The following is a 23456-nucleotide window of genomic DNA, read 5'->3' as shown; positions in this document are numbered from 1 at the left end:
GTCATAAACAATAATGCCAATAGACGTGTCTGTCAACTTGAAAGTTCAACTTTAGCGACATATTAAATTGATAGGAACTTGTTTAAAAATTGATAGACCAGTTATTTGGCTGATGGTACAACCTGTCGTAGCGAAGAGTCCCGACCAACATCTCAAGACTCACTAGATGGCTGGATCAAGGGCCAGATACAAAGGCGGTTCTTCTGGACACGGCACGCATTGTCCGAAGGTTCCTCACTCTGCGGCCCTGACCACCGGTAGCTTGGGCCCTGCCCCATTACCGGCGGAAACTAGGTTAGGTTTTTATAATATTTTTGTTTTGTTTGTACTTTTTTGTATTTTACTTTTTAGAACTATTATATAAACCTAATCTAAGAATGAAAATAAATAAAGAGAATAATAATAAACCATATATTTATTTATTTGGTACGGTCATGCACTCTATTGTTAAGGTATTAGAGTTCATGTATCGATATTTTTAATCACCTTGGCCGCTCAGAAATATCTGATGGCGACCGTGCTTATGGTCAGCGGTGTTATATCCCATCAGATGACACGCTCGTTTTCCTCCCTCTCACAATTAAAAAAATATATATTTCAGGCAACACAGCCCATACGATAAATACCTTAAAGACTAACATACATACGAGTATAAATTATAAATAACAAAACTAGTTTCTTCTTTAGTTTTTTCTAGGTCCTTTTTGTTTTTCTTTTTTGTACTATAGAGTATAAACAAACTAGTTAGGTGTCAAAACGGCGTAACCCCGTTGAGTCACCGTCCCTGCCGTCGCATTCATCTGCGGCATGGTGCCCCGGAACACGACGTCTTTCGGCCAGAAGGCAGCACTCGCGATGGTCCCCATCAGCAGCCGCGGCACGCGCACCACAAACGAGCTGAAGTGCGCGTAGTGACGCGACTGCAGCTGGAACACCCTCAGCGTGTATCCGCTCTTCCGGCGGACGTAAATCTGCGAAAGCGACGGTGTGATCTAGACACGACACGACACGTACAGTGCCGTGTTCGGCGTGGCCGCCCTCAGCCCGGAGCCTGGATCCGGTTCTGCAGCCACACTGACTCTTGCAAGGTTTCTGGCCAGCCTTGCTTTCCTTCTGCACCAATGTGAACCCCTCCCCGTGCACTTTAGTGCTCAAGGGCTTATTTGGCGTTGAAGTAGCCCTCGGTCCAGTAGCCTTAGGAGGCGCAGGAGTAGAGCATCTAATATCGGACGTTTTTTGCAATACCGGTATTTTTTCAATACCGAAAATTCTAATACCGGTATTCGAAGTTCGTATCGCACCGTCCCTTTCACTCGCGTATTAAATGACATAAGCGTCAGCGCAACATACGAAGTTTGAGTTTTGCACTTGGTGGTATAGGGAGAGCTAGAGCTAGACTGAAGGGCATCGCTAAACACGGACTTTAGTTAACATCAAAGTTTATTTCTTCATACATTCACATAGGCCATACATTGAAAGTCCGGCCACAAGTCACACCATTTGGGGCATCATTCGTTCGATGTACCTTACACAGATATTATCATTCAATGCATTTATACAAATTTATTTGCTTTATTAAATCACGTCATAATCCTAGAAATTCAACTATTTCTAAGCATTATAATAAAAAGCGTTTTTTTATTCGATCGCAACTGTTAGTACCTACCTACTGTTTTATCTTGAAATTCAGAGATGTTACTAGTATTTTCAATTCTTCAGTCAAATTCTTCCTCCAGTCTCAAAAAAAGTTTATTTTTTCTGCTATGTACCACTATTGCCTTAATAAATCCACCACCCCTGATGAAAGAAGAATTACTCACCATTCTCCACATTTTGGTGGGTTATGGGAAGCAAAACTAAAACGAGCAAAGTACACCTTTCAATTCGCTTTTCATTTTAAGGGCTTACCACTGTACTCTTTTACTAAAAATAAGTATTTATAATACATATATTTCGATGTCGAAATGGAACTAAAACGGACGGACTGTGTTTAAAAACATGAATTACCCATTCATTTCATTCATGTTGTGAGTGTGTTGCACCAAATTACTCAGGGCTTTAGCCATCTAGGCCCCCTGGTAAGTCATGTCTTTGGCGCCTTTTTAGATACAAGCGACAAAATGACAGGTCGTTTGTTACACAGAATAGGAACTCATACTCCCACTAAGTCAATAAAAGTTAATACGCTGAGTATTTTCTTTTAGATCGATAAAAATAGGTACCTATTCAAATCGAGTGATTAAGTTGAGCTGGCGCGCTGCGCCCTGTAGTACCTGGCGCCCTGGTGGCGCCCCCCTTCCCCCCTAAAGCCAACCAATGTCAAATCAGCCGTCAAAATTTTTGAGACCAAAAATACACTTAATTGGAGATTTGACGTCCGGTATGACAGCGATTTGTAGTATAAGTCAAAAATTGCAATCCATTGTCACTAACCATCGACCGAAGAAACTCTCCTGCCCCTCATAGTTGCTCGATACAACCATAGACTGGCTAAACACATAATAAATGAGATCTAGGTTAAAGAAAACCCAATTGTAAGAATCAAGTCTTTTTATAGTACTAGGATCGCATAACTAACCAATAGTTCTAACAGTTGAGATCGAGGTATATCGTAGAGTCAACATTCATAGAATTACTTCCATTTTCGTGAATTAAGTTTTTCGGTTAAGATCACCGAAATTAATATGCTAAGTGGCAAGCCAAGTGTTGGATAACTGCTTACATTTTAGGTGGCTATGAGGGCTATCATTTTTTGTCTTTCTAGATGGCGCCACTGTTGCGTGAGGTTTTTAATTGTGGCTTTCAAAGTCTGTTATTACGGGCGTGAAAACAAAGTTTAGATTAAAATCATATTTAATACACCTTAAAACCGTAGCATAAAAATATTGAGCAACCAGTGTTGCGTAGTCTCGTTTTGTTCGGAAAAAATGTAGGACAAAAGTTTCCGAAAGACAAAACTGTCTCAAAACACAGACATCCATTGCCCCGTAACGCATAATTGCCATAATTAATTTCAGGTAATGGCGAATATTCACAAAATTATTCTAATTTTAAAAAAACCCGCGTAGCTCGCCCAAAAACTATGAGATTTGATATTTCGGAGACCTCACGCTACACTAGCGCCTCTAGCGGCGAATTCATACGCGATAGCCCTCATTCCTAATGAGCTTTTTGAAAGTATTTTTTTATACCGGGCCTACGCTAGCTGACGCGGTTTGCACGGAGCGGGGGACGCCTATAGTATGAGCAGCGCTAACCGCGCGCGTCGCGTGCATAATATGATTGTATCTGCACCCGCGCCCGCAGGCGAGCGCCCGCGACGTGTACCCGCGCCAGCTAGCGTTGGCATTAAAACCTTGTACGTCACTAACGAGAGAAAATGAATCAACCAAAGTGACCTGTCTGAAAAACAATATGGCGGACGCTTAAGCTTACCACTTCGGCCTTAGTTCATAAAAATGGAAATAAGCCACGATAAACTCTAAATGTATATAAAATTCACTTATGATTTACCTCTCTATACAAAGCTTAATCGAACCAAATTTACATTTTGCGAAATTTACAAAATAATGTCACCATCCGTTTAGTCTTGCGTTTTGACAGTACATATCTTCATTCCATTGTGGCAAGTTAAAAAATAGCTTAGGACATTGGTAATGTAAGTAAATTATATAGGACTTAAGCTTCACCAAAAAGAGTAGACTTTAGCTATAGTTTCAGTCGTAAATTATATAAGGGGCTAACGAATTAAGTACCAACATTTTAAGGGATGTTAAATTAGACCAAAACAATTAACTTGAAATATTAATTAAGAAAACTTTTCAATGCATTTTTGTGGTAGTTTTAAGCGCCTTCTTGGCCATATAATAGGCATGTTTTAGTATAATGTGACACAACATTTCTTCTATTAAACTGTACTACTTTTGTCCCCTCGCTGACGGGACAGAATAACAACAAGAAATAGTTGATGCACCCGAGTACAATCATAATTAATGTTAATGGCGCTCGGGGCTCGGCGGTTTTCTTCGTTTTCCTGAAGATTCATATAGATAGAAGATATCAGAATGAAAAAGAAAACCGATCTTTTCTGTTCCTAACTAGTAAGTAGTACTAGTAACTAGTTTAAGGGGCAATCAACTATTTAGTGTCTCCTGTCCCGTAACTCAGGAGACATCAGTGATACACTTTGTTAGAAAAATGTTTGAAATGTATACTTAGCATGCTTAGGATGTTATGTATTGCAAGCCATTGTCTTAAAACTGTCACAACTCCTAACTTTTAGTGGATTTCTACCCCATAGAAACATACTTTTAATAAGTAACTTGGCATGGATTATTTATAATCAGAAATAAACGAAATATTAATTTTATCTAGAAATAATAATAATAATAATAACAACCTACCCTTTCGCCTTTGTACATATATCTCATTGTTTTTCAATTGTTTGTTTACTTATTTTGTACAATAAAGAATTTACATACATACATAATAAGTAACTCAGGAGACGTCACCAGGCAACAAGGTATCATCAGCCAAATATGTGATCTACCACCCTAAAGTTGATAATCGTTTGCATGACATAAAACAATAATGCCAATAGACGCGTCTGTCAACTTGAAAGTTCGACTTTAGCAACATATTCATTTAATAGGAACTTGTTTAAAAATTGATAGACCACTTATTTGGCTGATGGTACGTTAAAAAGTTGATTAACCCTTTTGTATATGGGTGGATCAACTATTTCTTGTTGTTATTCTGTCCCGTCAGCGAGGGGATAAAAGTAGTACAGTTTAAAAGAAGCAATGTTGTGTCACATTATACTACCGTGCTGATTAGATGACCAAATTATAGAAGAGGCTTAAAACTTGGTAAATTTTAAACCTATAAACTTACGGTTTAAAGAGTGACCCAGGAGACCGTAACTATAGCAACGAGTGACAAGAAAAAGTTGATCAACCTATATGATGCGCTTTGGTCTATTCATTTTGGTAAAGCTAATCCATTCGAAGCCATAATTTTAATAAACAGTTTTTTGTTTTTTTTTTAAATACAGGATTTCAAATAAGTGACGTCACTGATTACGTCTCAAACGCAATAGAACGTAAACAGAAAAACAGTTTTAAAGAAATTATAAAAAAATTGCATTTATTTTACTTGAAAGGAATATAAGCTGTAAACAACTTGCATTCCAGCGCTATGGCAAGGCAATAGCCTCTTCAAATCAAATTAGTTTTGTTTTTGTAATAAAAAAAGAAACGCTTACACGTAAAACGGAATTATATCTCGCTCTTTCTTACACGCAACGCAATATTAGGGTCTATTCATTCCGAGCCGCTGGGCGCTCTGCGTTTCTTCGAGAGAACAAGTCAAAATTAAATTCCACATTTTTATCGGTATAGTATCACTTCGTCTAAGAAGCAACTGGTCTGAGTATCAAGTGGTCCAACAAGCAACTGGTCTGAGTAGCAAGTGGTCTAAGAAGCAACTGGTTTGAGTAGCAAGTGGTCTAAAAAGCAACTGGTCCTAGCCTATTTATCGTAGAAAACTTGAAAAAACATAGGTTAGGTTAGAGTTGCGTCAAGGCGCGAAGTGCCTCAGCCGCGCGGAATAGGGGCTCCGCGCAGCGGAGCTCCGTCGATTTTGAGTCACAGAATTTTAGCCCACTTGATATTTAGACCAGTTGCTTCTTAGACCACTTGCTACTTAGACCAGTTGCTAAATTGCTACCAAGACCAGCTGCCTTTTAGACGAAATGATACTAACCCTTTTTTTCTGTTTTTTATTTTTATTTTTACTAATTCTTCCGGTTTCCAGTTACAAACTGTTTTCCATTTATATAAACTGTAACTCTAAAACGCTAGTACATACTCAGGTACGCAGGCATAATGAACTTATGAAGATCTGGGTTCGATCACCGGCTCGAGAATCTTTTTTTTATGAAACTATCATGTTATTATGTTACTTATAAATATATCATGATTTCTATAGGTACAGTCACCAGCACCAAAATCTGACACAACAAAGGGTGCATAAATATGTGATACGACTATTTCTACGGTTGGTAGGACGTGTCAAATATTTTTGCACGTTCCGCTGTGGCAGATATTAATGAGATTGGTCATGATCTGTCACGGCGACAAAATATAAAGAGAACTAACGTTGTCATGGAGGTTTGCGCTAGTGTCGCCCTCTGCGCAGAGCTTTGCCTAATATGCCCTATTGAGAGAGCACAATTAATACGAACTTTTCCGATAAAAAAGAAAACCGCTGTATCTGTACTCGTTGACGTGTTCTCTCAATGGAATATGACACGTCGCGTCTGAAGTCAATTTATTACGCAAAAGAGCGAGACAGAATCCCATATGAGTGACGTCACCGCGGTTAACATACAAGTCATACAATTCAGTCAACACCCAGGGCACTATGTAGTGGTAACGTCATATCGGAAACAGTTTAAAAATTAACATTTAATATTATAATAATATTTAATAATAATTTATTATAGTCCACGATTTCTTTTAGATCTATCATTGCGAACGCACAACACTATCGCACTTGTTATATTATTAAAATAATAATAGTCTCCTTGTGGTCTCTTAATGATTACCTGAAAACTAAAAAAAAATGTTTTAAATATAAGTGTCAGGCCGCTAAACTCACCATCCTACCAGATGTTAGGCTCAAATGTTGATCAAACTGGTGAACGGTTGTATTGCTCTGATAATGAACTCTAATTGAGTTGGAAACGGGTAAGCGTAGTGTTTCCTAATAGCGTGGAGGCTAGTTGAGCAAGTGTCGTGTGCGTACCGGCGCTAGTTGTGTAAGTATCGTCAGCGTATCCTGCTAGTTGTACAAGTATCGTGTGCGTATCTCGGTTGTTGTACAGTCGAGTTCATAAACTTGTAAATAAAAATTTGATCAAAAATATCGGAACACGCTTCTACGCCTTTAACAATAAAGTCGTGTTTAGATATTTTTGATCACACTTGCTCAAACTTGTTACCTTAGTTGCAACTAAATCGACCTTAATGTGCTTGTCATGAAGCTGGTCGTAAATGAGTCATTGCGCGTACAAAGTCATGTAAATGAGTCGTGCCCGTACATCTGCTGCACTACATGGATACACGTATGCCGTACCCTGCGAGTATGTATTTGTTCACGTGTGCGTACCAATAGTTGTCGTATGTACTCGTGACTGTTCGTATCCTGCGGCACAGTACTCACTGTGACTAATATCGTGTATAATCGTACAACTAACGTATGCGTACCCCGGTTGTTGTTCAAGTATCGTGTGCGTACCTCGCTAGTTGTGTATGTATCGTGTGCGTATCTGCGCCAGTTGTACAAGTATAATGTGTATGGTTGTATCAGCGCTAGTCGTGCAAGTATAGTGTCCGTACCTGCGCTAGTCATACAGGTCGCGCTCGTGATCGGGCGAGCGCGGGCGCGGCTGCGGGGGCGGCGCGGCGGGGGAGGCGCCCCCGTAGTTGAGGAAGTCCCACACTAGGATCGTGTCGTCGTGCGAGGAGGACACTATCTGGAACTCGTCGAACTGCAGCCGGAACACGCGCCCGGTGTGCTCCTGGGGGCAAACGGGCTTCTATAGCTGTCGGCGCTAGAGTTCACGCGGCAAATAATAACTTGTTTACGAAACTGAACCACGTACCAGCAGCCAAATATGTGGTCTATCTGCATGTCACAAAACAATAATGCCAATAGACGTGTCTGTCAACTTGAAAGTTCTACTTTAGCGACATATTCATTTGAAAGGAACATGTTTAAAAATGGATAGAGCACTTATTTGGCCGAGGTGGAACCTTTGTGCTACCAATTTCATGTTGACCTCGCAAATAGTTTCCGAAAAAAGTTTTTGTCAAAAATTGCATTTTTAATACAAGCTTTTTTTGCTGACTGTACTTGTATTGTCACCCAAACTACTTATTGAATCAGGCGTTACTTTGCGGAGGTCCATATCAATGAACTAAAAGAATTTCTTTGCTCACCCGCGACCTTATGATGGCTAAGTTTATGCAAGATACATATGTGTTAGCTATCATAAGGTCCCGGGTGAGCAAAGAAATTCTTTTAGTACATTTACATTTGCATACCAAATTTCAAGTAGATCCAACCACTGGAAGTTGGTCGAATTTAACTGGCAAGATTTGATTACAGACAGACAGACAACGGGACAGGTGGCAGTGCAGGTCGCAGGCGGCGAACTGGTTGACACTATTTACCGTACGTACAATACCGACATGATATTTTGTGTACACGCCCATAGATACTCTTGTCAGTTTGACACCGGTTTGCATGGGCGTGTATACGTAATATCGGGTCGGTATTTCCATGACGGTATTATCCGTGCCGGTAAATAGTGTCACCGTTCGTCAATATCGTCTGGTTAGGGTGCGCACTCACCACTAGCGTGCCGAGACAGAGCTCCTGCTGGGGGGTGCGTACATCGAGCGCGGCGGGGAGGTCCCACACCTTTATCTTGCCGTCGTAAGCGCCGCTCACTATCCTCTTGTTGTCGAAACTGTAACGATACGTGTACACCGTTTACAATACATAACTCATGTCTTAAATCGAGTTTAGCTCGACATATTTCGGGCTAATTCGTAGCCCTTCCACTTGTGTGCGCGTGTTGCAGCGGCCGCCGAGTCGCGTTGCTCCTCAGAGGACGGGCTACGAGTTAGTACGAAACATGTCGATGCTAAACTCGATTTAAGATTTTATCCGGTACAGAGTAAGCAGTACAGAAAACACAAGTATGTAGAGATCTTCCAGGCAACCTTTACTATAGACAGAAGTGAGGCATAGTTTTTTAATGGGTTTTTAAGATTTGTTTAGCGTTAAACCTTAGGCTGGCCACAGGGACCTACAAATTCTGTTCTGTTCTAACTAGAATCAGTGGCGTAGCTAGATAACTTAAAGCCCTGGGCACAAAGTAGATAATATAACAGAGACACCACCTAGTACAAGCAAATGGTATCACCCTAATACTGGCTATTCAACTGGCTATTTTTCTTTCCTTCGATTTTCCAATAGGTGGCACCAGTGAGAACACAAATAACACGATACGTTATGCCATCTAGTGAGACACTAAGGATACGGTACACTGACAACAACCAACAAGTTCACCAACTGAGCCTAGACGAGTAGAGATAGAGACACATGATGTCTCTGTCTCATTTACGTCGTTAGAAGAGAATGGCATGTTTCTCTCAAATAGTTTCGACGAATGTGAGCAAGCGCGAGGCAAGCCCACCAAGCGCATTCCGGTTATTCGCCATCGAGCGTCACAATGAGGGTTATCGCGTATGAATTCGCCACTAGAGGCGCTAGTGTATCGTGAGGTCTCCGAAATGTCAAATCTCATAGTTTTTGGGTGAGCTACGCGGATTTATTTATAATTAGAATAATTTTGTGAATATTTTGCAATATCTGAAATAAATTATGGCAATTATGCGTTCCGGGGCAGTGAATGTCTGTGTTTTGAGACAGTTTTGTCTTTCAGAAACCATTGTCCTCCTTTTTTATAAACAAAACGGGACTATGCAATTCTATTCTATACCGATGGCCTATATTAGGTACGGTTTTGAGGTGTATTAAATATGATATTTATATGAAAAATACTTTGTTTTCACGCCCCGTAATAACAGACGTTGAAAGCCATACTTAAAAACCTCACGCTGCAGTGCGCCATCTAATGAAACAAACATTGATAGCCCACATTGCAAAACACTACGAAATATTCATAGCTGAAATGTAGCCATATGCAGTCTATACTTTCGTATTCTCAATTTATGTGTTTGGTATATGGATGGATTTACGCATATTTATTATCGTTTGTTCCGTATTCGTCGTGTTCCGAATTCGACGTTCGCCAGATTTGTCACTTATACTTTGTAAGTCAAGAGTCCGAAGGGCCCCTTGAGCTTGGGGGGCCCGGGGCACTGCCTCGTCTAGCCCTCCGGTAGCTACGCCACTGACTAAAATAGAACTGTTGTCTATTGTCTGAGGAGCCGGAGACCCCAAGCCTGCCCCGCAAGTTGCCTGCACACAGCTGAGCCGTTGAAGCCCCTGTTCTGTTGAAGCACTGACCGTATACACCGCACCAGCTCCTCGTGTCCCTCGAGCACCCGGATGCACTGTCCGCACTCGATGTCCCACAGCCGGATGGTGTTGTCTGAGGAGCCGGAGACAACGAGCCGGTCCCGGTACTGGAGGCACGCGATACCTCGCTTGTGGCCGTTGAGGGTGCGCACGAACTCGCACGATGATGTGTTCCACACCTGGAAAGGAGAGAACGAGTTCATGTATACTGAACGGCAAAAAATTAAACAATTCCGCGCACCCCTGTCAAAAAATTTATTCTAATATTATTTTAATAAACATGTTGACAGACTGACCTTCTGAGGACCCCTGATACACATGCTACGGACCCCTACGGGGTTCACTTTAAGAAACTCTGCTGTATAGGGTTGTTGGTTGTTGTTAGATATATTTGTTATCTGTGATGCATGCAACAGCGTCGAAATATAGAGAAATATTTATAGAAAGACCAGCGCCGGCCGTGATGTCGCCATTATAACTAACTTTATTTTTTTCCATGTTCTCGCTACATGCTATCGTTATTGTAAGGTCGCAGAGCAAAGTAACCTTAATATATAAAAATGAATCCATATTTCCCTTGGTCACGGCATCACGCGTGAACGGCTGGACCGATTTCGCTAATTCTTTTTTTGTTGTGTTTGCTGTTGTCAGGAGAAGGTTCTTATTTAATAGATTTAGAAAATAAAAATAAAAAAAGACACCGGTACCAGCGGCACGGGCACCAGCTAGTTGTATTATACAGTGCTTTCATTCCAGCATGGTGTGGGTGACATTTGATGCACCGTTTCGTTTTACTCAAAAAAAAGTTGCTGCGGTCTAAATGAGGGCTATCGTTTTTTGTCTCACTAGATGGCGTACTGTTGCGCGAGGTTTTTAAGTGTGGCTTTCAAAGTCTGTTATTACGTGAAAACAAAGTTTAGATTAAAATCATATTTAATACACCTTAAAACCGTACCAAAAGATATCGAGCATGCCACAGTGTTCCATAGTCCCGTAGTTCCGAAAAAAGGGAGGAAAAAGGTTTCCGAAAGACAAAACTGTCTCAAAACACAGACATTCATTGCCCCGGACCGCATATTTGCCATAATTAATTTCAATATTGCAAAATATTCACAAAATTATTCTAATTATAAATAAACCCGCGTAGCTCACCCAAAAACTATGAGATTTGACATTTCGGAGACCTCACGCTACACTAGCGCCTCTAGCGGCGAATTCATACGCGATAGCCCTCATTGATACTTTCTTTCATACATGCAGCGAATTATTTTATACCATATAAAGATGTACCTTGATGGTGCGATCGCCGCTCGCGCTTACGATATACTTCTCGTCGAAGTCGACCACGTTGACGGCGGCGCGGTGTCCCACCAGCACCCGCCGCAGCGCTATCTCCGTCGTCGACGTCATGTCCCACACCGCTATCGAACGGTCCTGCGGAGCGATCAGTGAGAACCGTCAAGGGCATATCGAGTTTTACAGCCTTATTCATAAAAAATCCTCAATTCAGTTTGATCGGTCTGTTACTTAGCAGACTGATTAAGCTTGTTAGACGGTTGTCAAGAAGTATGATTCATAAACGCTTGCTAGCAGTCTGCTAGTTGTTGAGCTGCTGATAGACGGATTAGTCGCGTTATATTGGCCATCTTGACAAATCAGACAAAAAATGGCCTCATCGATAATTAAAAAAAAAAATTGACAGCAGTGACAGCCAATTAGCAGGAAAAAGATAAAAATCGAGATGTTCCATCCCGCCATTTCCGATCCGCATGTTTATGTTGTACCTAAGTGCAAAAAGTAATTATATTAATCATTCTAATTATTTTTTTTCATATTTACTTGTTAGTAAAGTAGCAGTAATAAATACCTAATTTAGAAGATTTTCAAATAAAAATTCCTGAAAATAAATTTTCCTGGATTTTTTTTAATCTTAACGTAACCTCCCTTCACTAAAAATATCTTTGGTATGGTTTTTTGCTCTTGTCAAAGTCAGCTGTTCAAACTTGTGGCGGCCATTTTGTGACTTAGCAGGGAGATAAAGGAGGGTCTACGGTCTTCTGACTTTAGCAGAGCCTTGATCGACTGATTAGCGCTAACAGACGTTTATGAATCATGTTTTTTAGCATAGGGCCTTCAAGGAGGCTCTAACTTTTTATGAATAAGGCTATTAAGTGTCTATCAGACTTAGTAGATCTGTTTCTGAGAGTACCAGGAGAGCATAGAATATAATTGACCTTGGTACAAGTGACTATCATCTCATATTGTTACAGGTGTATAACTGTATCAGAGTTAATTGACGAGTCTGGAGCACAGTGGTATCTCTTAAATAGCCATTATTTTAAGTACATCTCCATCTGAAAGTACCAGGACAGCATAGAATACAACAAACCTTGCTACAAGTGACCATCATCCCGTTGCAGAACCGCAGGTGCAGTACAGCCTCGCAGTGGTGTATGAGTGTGTTAAGCATGGCGCCCGTGTTGACGTCCCATACACGGACCGTGGAGTCCGAGGAGCCCGAGATTATCGCGCGCTCGTCGTATTGCAGGCAGAGGACCGAGCCCGTGTGCCCTTGGAGCTCCTGTGGTATTCAGGGTTAGCACGATTAGATCACAATTTAAGTCAGTCTTTGTAGTTGACTGTACAGGTTGATTACAAGAGCTGGCTCGAATGGATTGAATGAGTGAATGAAAGTATCTGTGTGTTACCTATTTGAATACAATTCCGCCCGCCCGGATTGCTACCACCATCTTGCTCGCTAATCCTGCCGTGAAGCAGCAGTGCTTGCACTGTTGTGTTTCGGCGTGGAGAGTAAGACAGCCGGTGAAATTACTGGCACTTGAGGTATCTCATCTTGGGCCTCTAGGTTGGCAACGCGTCTGCGATACCCCTGGTGTTTCAGATGTTTATGGGCGGTGGTGATCTCTTACCATCAGGAGACCCACTTGCTCGTTTGCCATCCAGTCGAATAAAAAAAAAAAAAAAAAATTCACGCCAATGTGAAAATGTCACCCATTTGTAATTTTCCTAAAAAAATGACCAAGGGACTATTACTTTCGTTAAATCCATTTGTGCCAGCTCTTGTGAAGCGACCTGTACGTAGGTTCCTCACAATATAGTAAATAAATGTAAACATGTCTCAAAATGTTAATAATTTAATAAACCATAGCTCACCTTAACACACTGTAAAGTCTTTCTGTCCCAAATTTTGATAGTGTTGTCTCGTAGCCCCGACACTATTTTGTTGTCGTCATACTGCAAGCAGTAAACGCCTTTCGAGTTTTCCGATCTGCAGTTTATCCTCTGAAAAAAAAAAGAGTAATATGTTACAATTTTATCTAAAGTCGGCTTAAGGCCGAGTTTCCACTAGAGATGTGCGAGGATGTGTTGTGAGGAATGTGTTTTTCATGAACCAATAGAAATGCTTCATTTACCTATCTTCGCACAGCACAACTCTGGTTGAAACAGCTTAGCAGAGCGAGACTAAGTAGATCCCTGGGTTTTATTCTTTACACTAGTTGGATGTACCTGTAAATTGTGACGGCCCATACGCCAGTTGTCTTCTATGGAACGGATGTCCTGTATGATTTTGGGGTAGAGTGTGCGGTAAAACGAGTGAGACGGGTGCTGGCAGCCCGGCTTCGGCTTGAACAGGTATTGGATCCTGGAATAGAGACGGAAGATTTAGTAAAATGTCAGAGTTGAGCCTTTTAACCCTTGAGGGCCTACGCTAGACTGTAGCCAGCGAAAGCTGTCCACGCATTTTTTAATCTGGTATCACTTTTGAGACTGTCAAAATTGACATTGTCATTCTAACCCGGCTTAGATAATTTTGATATTTCTGCTTTAAGAAATAAATTTATTATATTTTGTTTAATTCAACCTCCTACCAACCTCAAAATGGAAAATGTTATAAGATTATGTTAGAGTTAAAATGTTAGAAGATATATTCAACGCCAATCTCATCAAAATGGTCCACAAATTGATGCATCTTTACAGTTGATGTAAATTGTGAAAGGCCATACTCAAAGGATCTGTATGAAGAGTGCATCAAAGTGCCACCCACTTCGGCTGAATGTATGATGAATGTGACGGAAGATTATAATTTCGAGTTAATTTTAATTACCTATAATTTACCAAAAGCTAAGCATCAATTAATCTGGTATCAGTTTTGGGTCAAAGACATTGATCAACGGCCAAAGTTGCAAAAATATGTATCATCATCCCAGCCTATATCCCAGCCTATGTCCCACTGCAGGGCACAGGCCTCCCCTCAGAATGAGAGGGCTTGGGCAGTAGTTCCCACGCGGGCCCAGTGCGGATTGGGAACTTCACACACACCATTGAATTTTCGCAGGTTTGTGCAGGTTTCCTCACGATGTTTTTCTTCACCGTAAAGCTCGTGGTAAATTTCAAATGTAATTCCGCACATGAATTTCGAAAAACTCAGTGGTGCGAGCCGGGGTTTGAACCCACGAACCTCTGCTTGAGAGGCCATAGGTCAAACCACTCGGCCACCACGGCTTCCAAAAATACGTATACACGGCCTTAATGTTAAGTGCATAAAGTCGTGTATACATATTTTTGTAACTTTGGCCTTGTCGATAATCTTTGCCCTTAACTGTACAGTAAGTGTTGTCAGCCTCATTTTATTTTTATTTTCCGCGGTTTGTCTGGGACAGCTTTCGTTGGCCATAGTCTAGCTGGCGCGGGTGCACTTCGCGGATGCACGCCTGCGGGCGAGGGGGCAGGGAAAATCCGTACGACGCGCGCAGTACCAGGGACCCATAGCTTTTAAAGAGTTGTTCTATTACCCTGCACCCGCCGGAACCTCTCTAACAGATCACTTACCATAAAACCGTCGTACTCGGAAACTTTAATTACACAAAAGTTTAAGTTATCTTTTATAGTTAATTAACGTCTCTGAGCGCATGCGTTATCACCTAAATTATAGTTTCAACTTTCAAGCATTTCTCCATCTGAAAGTACCAGGAGCGCATAACATCGCAAGAGCTTACCATCCTCTCCGCTCGGCGAGCCCCCGCCACAGCGAGTCGGTACGGACTTTCCGTTCGACCAGTTTCTTCCACAGCATGCCTTCGGATATGACGCGCTGCCATTCGCGACAAACCAACTCGGCGGCGCATAGGGAGCTCGCGTCCAGGTACGAGAGAATGTTCTCGGCTACGTGATCTAAGCCTTTTTCTGTGAAAGAAATAAGACAATTAGTAATAACAGAGAGAGCTATAGATTTTTACTAAGGCACGCCTCTTCAGTTTATCCATTATATTCACACAAAATTTCCAGTCAATCCAGCTACTTTAAGTGAGCGAAACTCGATTTGCATGATATAAAATTTCATACGAAACCGGGGAATGGTAGGACGCGTAGGTTCGCTATACAATACCGAATAGCGGAGCGAATAAGAGGAGCGGCGAAGCGAGGCGGAGAAACGAGCGCGAGCGAGTGGGAAAACAGTCCGTACCTCCGCTTTGCGTTACTTATTCACTCCGCTCCGCTATCTAGCTCCGCTCCGCGCCTCCGCTTCAGATTACTTTCTCGCTCCACTCCGCTATCTAACTCCGTGCCTATGGACAATCACAGTCCGCAACTCCGCTCCGTATTACGCCCTCGCTCCGCTTCGTGTAAGGCTGCGGCGGAGACAAGCGGAGCGGCGAGGAGACGTGCAGGGATCGACCAATCATATTAGTTGAATCCACATCTCGTCTTCGCCTCATTATCATCAGACGTGTAGGGATTGGTCGATCCCTACATGTCTCCTCTCCGCTCCGCTCGTCGCCGCCTCAGTGGCGCCGCAGCCTCGTCCTCGCTCCGCTCCGTATTACCCACTCTCCGCTCCGTTGCCTCGCTCCGCTTCAGTGTCCACTGAAGCAGAAGCAGGCAGCTTAAAAACCTTGATTAAACGCTTGAAGTACCTGCAGGATATACGAGTGTTGCGAGGAATTAAGGCTGTTTACCTAGCCTGGTCAGTTGTTGTCATCAGAGAGGTGCTGTGCGAGGATTGGTAAATGAAGCGTTTTTATTGGTCCATGACCCATGACAAACAGATTTCTCGCACATCTTTGCTGGAAACGCAGCCTTAGGCTAGCTCTAGCACCGATCGCCTACGACCTGTTTTTCTACATCAAAATTCTACAGCGCAGTTTTCAAAAGTTCTCAATAAAAACTTGTTTACTTGGAGCGTAGAGTTTTGAATTTCAAATAGTAAATTTGCGATTCAACAGATTGACGTCTATTTTGCATGCATATGTTAGGGAAATGTGACAGAATATCAATGTAAATAAATGAAATGCTGAACTTTCCAGATTTTTAAGGCCATCTAGGTTTTACTATAACATACTTCCTTTGGTTACTGGTCTTGTCAAAAATTCTACTAACAATATAAATTTTAAAGTTTCGTGTTTGTGTGTATGTTTGGTACTCCTTTACGCTAAAACGGCTTAATATGTAGAGAGCTGGAGATCTGGAATAACACATAGGCTACTTTTTATCCTGATATTACCACGGGATAGGAATAAAAACGTGAAATCTCAAAAGGGTGTGGAGCCATGAAATTTGGCAATGTTGTTTATAATATTATAGGTATAATGCAACGCCAATAAAGACTATGATGCAAATTTTGGGAATTCCAGAGGAAATTTTGTAAAATTCAGAAATTTAAACTGTCATATATAATATTTACGCGTGCGAAGCCACGGGTAAACACTAGTCTTGTTAATTTAAACTTAAGTGCAGCTTCTTTTATTTTAGTGGTATAGTATCACTTCGCCCAGAAAGCAGCTGGTCTAAGTACCCAAAGGGTCTAAAAAGCAACTGGTTCTAACCTGTTTTTTGTGGAAAACTTGAAAAAACATAGGTTAGATTAGCCTCAGCCAGCCACGCGTAATAGGAGCTCCGCGAAGCGTAGCTACGTCGATCTCAAGTTAATTTTTTTTTGACCACTTGCTAATTTGAAGTAATTTGCTATTTAGACCAGCTGCGTTTTACACGAAATGGTACTATAGGTTAAAAACTTAAGTAAATGACCTGTTGTACGTAGTAGTGCACAGAATTAATATGGAGCTTAAGTAATTTTTCGAATTTCGAACATGAATTTGTTTACCTATAGGTATATGGACACGTTACTACTACATACAATAGAGACCTTATTGTCTAATGCTCTCGGAATCACAATCGTTTTCACCGCTTCTCTTTGTCACACGGTATAGGACGAGGGTAGAAAGAGATGGCGAATGTAATCGCGAGTATTCAGCCGTTAGACAATACAGTCCCAGGCCATTTACTTAAATTTTCAGCTTTATATAACCCATTTTAGTTGTTGAACATTGTGTACTCACTCGGCAGCATGGTGATAAAGTCCCTCTGGAGCATCGGCTTGAGATACGCGTTGATGTGTCCGTGCTGGTAGTGGCACATGCGCGCCAGTAGCTGCTCCACAAATTCCACCTGGAAACACCATCATCAGTTAATAACCCTTTATAAAACAGAGGCGATTTATCGACCGCATGGGTTCTCTATTAGGCGCAAGCCACACAGAAGACATGGGACGGGGCCGCGTCGCAGACGGGGCGAGGTCGTCTCCGGCTTGTCTCTTAAATAACCGTACCGTAACTCTTAAGTAAACTGATGCAAGCAGCCCCGTCCCACGTCTCTTCTGTGTGGCTTGCGCCTTAGGGTTAATTTAAGTATTACGTAAGCAGAATTTTAGCAGTTTATGACTACCCCCGTTTAAGCGGAACACACGCACGCATGCCCGTGTCCAGAGACGTGAGTGATGTCGCCTGCTGTTAGTGTCTCACCTGGTCCGTCTCGGTCCATCGCGTGAACAGGTTGAGGCAGGTGTCCCGCTCCGCCGTGTACGCGGGACAGCTCGGGGCGGGACGCACGCCCGTGTCCAGAGACGTGAGTGACGTCACCTGTTCAAAAAATAGTTTCACAATATACTTCACAACCACAGTAGTTAGTCATCAACAAAAATCGGTCACGTGCGAGTCGGATTCGCGCACCAAGGGTACCATACAAATTTGAAAAATCTAGTGTAAGCAGAGCCCTACTTCTAAGTAAAATGTACGTAACGCAGTGTGGCCCTCCGGCCTGGTGGAGTGATGATCTGCGAAAAGCTGCTGGTAGGAACTGGATGCGTTCCAGCTGAGGACAGGATGCAGTGGCGCTTATTGGGGCAGGCCTATATCCAAAAGAGGACTGCTATTGGCTCTGTGCACGACATCAGTGCCACCTAGCGTCCGCAACTTTTTTGGCTCTGATGCTCTGACGTTTTGAAATTTAATCGCGATATTGTGACAAAAATCAAACCTATAACGTATTAATTTATAATACAAAATTACTGTGATACCGTGATTTGGGTGGACAAAAGGTTGTGAATTCATTTTTGGTCATTAAAATTAAATAAGGTAAGTAAAATTTATTCATAAAGTGTGGTTTATTTTCGTTATGTCAGGGTTTGTTTACTTGATGTTTAGTTGTACTTTTACTGTAAAACGAAAAGATAAAGCTATCTTATTGGTTTCTTTGAATAATAGTAAAATTAGTGGGGTCGTTTTATATTGGTTGTTTTGTTTGGGACCCCTTTAATTTGTAATATTTGTTTCTATAGTGGCAATAGATGTGACATGTATGACTTTCAGTACTCTATTATATATATCTAATTACGGTTTTTGAGATACAGCCCTGTGACAGACAGACAGCATTAGCAACACTAATAGGGTTCCATGTGTCTGCCTCGGACAAAAAAAATATAAATACGAAAGTAGGTGCCTGTACCTGTAAATTACCTCTTCATGCTTAAACCGCTGAACAAATATAGATGTAGTAGTTTGTGGCCCTAGGAAGGACATAAGATAGTTTTCATACAGAAAAATTGAATAGTTCCCGTGCCGCAATATATAAATAAATCATCATCCCAGCCTATATACGTCCCACTGCTGGGCACAGGCCTCCTCTCAGAACAAGAGGAGTAAATAAATAAATATCATGGGACACTTGACACCAATTGACCTAGTCCCAAACTTAGCAAAGCTTGTACTATGGATACTAGGCAACGGATAAACATACTTATATAGATAAATACATACTTAAATACATATTAAACACCCAAGACCCGAGAACAAACATTCGAATTATTCATACAAATATCTGCCCCGGCCGGGAATCAAACCCGGGACCTCAAGCTTCGTAGTCAGGTTCTCTAACCACTTGGCCATCCGGTCGTCTATAAACAAATTCTTTACAGACGAAAACGCGGGCAACAGCTATTTGGTGTATAAAACACAAGTTCATAATAGCACCAGTGCCAGTAATTTCATCAACATTTGACCGTAAAGTAAACCCAAATAGGTGTATTTGTCACGTTAATCACACCTAGGTAGTCTCAGTCACTATTCCCTAAATTATGACTTGCATTTTATAGTGATTTCTCACTCATGTGTAACAAAGCAATGGGCCTAGGTATTGATTGAGCCCTGTTTTAGGACAAATAAATATTTGATTTGATTAATCTGTCATCTCCCAGGATATCAGGATCAAAGGAATTTGGGCACAAATTTGTGCCTCTGGGAGAGGACAGGTTAAAGTATGTGCAGTGCCGGATTTAGAGGTCTAAGGTCCAAATAAAATGAACAATTTAAGAACAGCATAATTATGTTTGTACAAACTTACCATAGGTAATGGTAAAACAGCAAAAAAAATCATCAAAGGAAAAGTTGTTTACTAGACTTTAGTTGTTGGAATTTAAAAAAAACTGAAGTCTCTATTATGAGGGCCCCTCTTTTGTGTAGTCCCTGTGGATGTAGCCCCAGATGCCCTCCCCTAAATCTGGCCGGTACTTCAGAAGTAAAACAATAAGGCTGATGGTCATTATTGACTTGACTGAAAATAGGATTTGACGTTTAAAGCGCTACAAATGACATTAGTAGTAAACCAATTTCTTTGTTGACTGTATAAACAGTATCTAGATTTTTAATAATAATCAGTAGAACAGGAGGTACCCATGGGGGAGTATTTTTTTATTCACAGTCAACCATCTTTACTATCTGTGGTGCACAATAAAGAGTTATTGTATTGTATTGTATCTTTTACAATCAAATATTGTTGTCTGTTCAATCTTGTTGTTATAAGTACAAGGTTTTTAATGTAATTAGTCATCAACATATTATTCATTATATGCATTTGATATGTTTAAAAAATTAGTCAGAAATAAAAAAAATATATTAAAACTATTCTAAAGTCATTGAAAGCAAATTAACAACAACATTAACTTTATTGCATCAGTAAAGAAACTTGTCTAGGTGCTTTCCTAATAACTTGTTTTACCTGCAATGACTCATTAAAGTATAATTACTAAAAAGTAACCAAACCAGTTTTGCTTTTGGATCTATGAGATATAAAATTCCATAAATTATTATCCAAAGTATATTTAAATAATGAAAATGGGTACAACTATACTCAGCAGCACAAAATTTTTCCATTTTCAGTTGTCCACTTATTAAAAAATATATATATATCCTGATGCTCTTTCAACACAAAAAAAAGTAATATTGTGTTTAAATATTATACAAAACCTTGTGGTAAAGGTGATAAAAAGTCAGATAATCTTTGTTGTTGGATCCAATAAAAAGTTTCAATGTAGTTACAAAATTACGATTTTTTCCTCGCAAGATTTTGTGACATTTTCCTGACATCAAGAAATTTTGGATGTTTTATGCAGTTTATGTTTTATGATCTCGTCCTTAGTGTTAATAATTTCTTGACAAAACTGGTTTCTTGTCAATTTCATGACGGGACAACTTTTTGAGAAATACTCCTACATACAAAACTACCTATTATTGCATACATTTGAGGGCCACATTTTTTGCTGCTCAGTATGTTTTGATAGAGCTCAAGTGTAGTTTATTCCACAACCAGATAGCCCAGTGGTTAGCAAACCTGACTACAAAGCTTGAAGTACCAGGTTTGATTCTCAGTGGAGGCAGATATGATAAATATGATAATATGAATGTTTGTTCTTGAGTCTTGGTTGTTTAATTTGTATTTAAGTATGTATCTATTTATGCATGTTTATCGACTGCCTAGTACCAATAACACAGGCTTTGCTTACTTTGGGATTAAGTCAATTTGTGTTGTCTGATAATTAAAAAAAAAATTTTTTTTAATTGGAGGGTGCAAACAAGCATGCGGTTCATTTATGACATTGACTGTAGTAGCACACACAAATAGGCCAAGTCTTCTGTGTGAGCACTCACATACTACAGCCAGCCAAATGTACCTTATTACAGCACAAATTGTTCGTTGAATACATTTTTTTACAAATGTTGAAATAATATTCAAAATTAAATTACAAAGCTGACAACATCTTGGGTACTACCTACTAGTAGTACCTACCATTTTGTTGTCCTGTTGTATCATCACGTAACTTAGTTTTAGAGTCTAAGGGGCTGTTTCACCACCCATTGATTAATTTTATTTGATGGATAAATGTGATGCCGTCTCCGCCTATTAGAACAAAACAAACAGAGACAGCTCAATAGCGGTATCAATGGACGGTGAAACAGAGGGAAAGTCTTATTATTGTAAGGTGATGGTACTGATACAACCAAAATAAAACTCTTTCTTTCTTCCTTACTACATCTATTAAAAATGCAGTACCAATTTCTGAAGAATTGGACAAGTTTGATGTGCATCAACTTTGTTATCATAAAAATATTTGCTTAAGCTGTAGTAAATATTTAAATAGCTTATGACAATAGGGCAAAGTTAAGTATCATTGACAATAGTTTAAGGATAAAAATATTGACTCAACACCAACAATAATGGCTCAAATTTTAGCTCAAAATAAAGTATACAAAGAAATACAACTTCTTTCTTTGACTTCATGGCTATATGTAGCTAGTTGTTATTGTTATACATCACAAACATGTAACCATGGCAGTAAAACGCAAACAGAGCTCTCTGCCGCCTCATAATACTCGCATGTAATCAACAGTGAAGCGGAACACTACGTTATGTCATGATCGTCGACGAAACATCATCAGGTCTTGCGAAACCAACGAAAGTGGCACACCATGATTTGTCATATATAACGAAAGTCATTTTTACAGAAAGAGTAATTTCTAGGTGGAGAGGTGTTGGAACTTCAATAATAATAGTGTTTTCATATATTTTTCTAAGAATTTAAAGGATTTTTTCTTCAAAAACTAACGGTATCAAACACGATAAATTGACGCTAGATACTTTCATTTGCCATTAGAGAACAATACGGATTTATATGCAGTTAATATAAGTTGATAACATAACAGTATTGAATAAAAAAGCATGAAGATAAACTAAAAATAATGATTTGTTTAAAAAAATACAGTTCTCGGAAACGTCCGCAATGCAGGAAAAGTTACATTGTTCGTTTTTAAAATCATTATAAGGTCATAGAGTACGTTATGGAGCTAGAAGACATTAAAATTATCAAATAATAAATGATTATTAGAGGAAAATTAAATCGCGTGTACGGTTGCCCTCAAAACACAAAATAATCGAAACCAAACTAAGTAGTGCCAAAGATGGCGGATCAGCCATGACAGAACGGTAATGCTCCACATAATAATTTCAAGCTTACCTGAGGTGGTGTTGTATCTTCTATCATCCTTTCAGTCTCCATTTTTGCTATATCACTTGAAACATCAAATAGTCTAAATTCACCACTAACAACTAAATCACAATCGCTAAATGGTCATCGCTCGCATGACGTCAAGCTCAAGCACTCACTACTGTCACGTTATGACTGATGCTATTTCAACAAATGTGCTCACATAAATGTCAATGAAAATTATGATGACGTTGACGTTGATCGCTCGCGGCATATTACCAATTCATATAGTCATTATCTCGTGATTATTTAAAATAATTGTAATTTCATTATGAAGTTTATAAATTGTAGCAGTTGACATTTTATTATAAAGTGAGAAATATTTTTCAAAGTAATTTATGCCGCTAGTTCAAGAATTTAGAAATTTTAGAAAAAAAGTAAATATAAGTAAAGTGGCGCCTACATCACATTGTAGCGTTCGGATACTCGTACATCGTACCGTACGTACAAAAGTTGTAGAAAAAGTACGATGTAGAAAAAGTTAGTTTTAAGTAGTTAAATGTTTCTTTGCTCTTTGTAATGATGTATTTTTTATTTAAATTATTTAATTTGTTTTTTATTAGATAAGCAATAAAGAACTATAAAAATATAATATAAATAAAAATAATAGTAAATAATATAATATATATAAATAAATATATAAATATAAATGGCATGAAGCCCTGTG

General features: G+C 40.0%; 1 protein-coding gene across 2 annotated transcripts; it reads right to left on the bottom strand.

The window, feature by feature from the left end:
• Positions 1-1422: 1422 nt before the first annotated feature.
• Positions 1423-22931, bottom strand: slmb (beta-transducin repeat containing E3 ubiquitin protein ligase slmb). 2 transcript variants are annotated; one of them, XM_074107731.1, is made up of 12 exons: positions 22760-22931; positions 17937-18053; positions 17475-17583; positions 15135-15321; positions 13645-13780; positions 13291-13419; positions 12506-12697; positions 11407-11550; positions 10105-10295; positions 8419-8536; positions 7401-7582; positions 1423-6614 (listed from the first exon to the last, which is right to left on the bottom strand). In XM_074107731.1, the coding sequence occupies exons 1-11, from the start codon at positions 22799-22801 to the stop codon at positions 7406-7408; spliced, it is 1542 nt and encodes a 513-aa protein (XP_073963832.1). In that variant the 5' UTR covers positions 22802-22931; the 3' UTR covers positions 1423-6614; positions 7401-7405. The 2 variants fall into 2 exon arrangements, with proteins under 2 accessions (XP_073963832.1, XP_073963834.1); XM_074107733.1 differs by having other exon boundaries at positions 7401-7579.
• Positions 22932-23456: the final 525 nt, after the last annotated feature.

The sequence above is a fragment of the Choristoneura fumiferana genome, chromosome 26 (genome assembly GCF_025370935.1).
Source record: "Choristoneura fumiferana chromosome 26, NRCan_CFum_1, whole genome shotgun sequence".
NCBI lineage: Eukaryota > Metazoa > Arthropoda > Insecta > Lepidoptera > Tortricidae > Choristoneura > Choristoneura fumiferana.
Note: the sequence above shows the minus strand (reverse complement) of the source record. Positions and strands in the feature narration are given on the sequence as shown.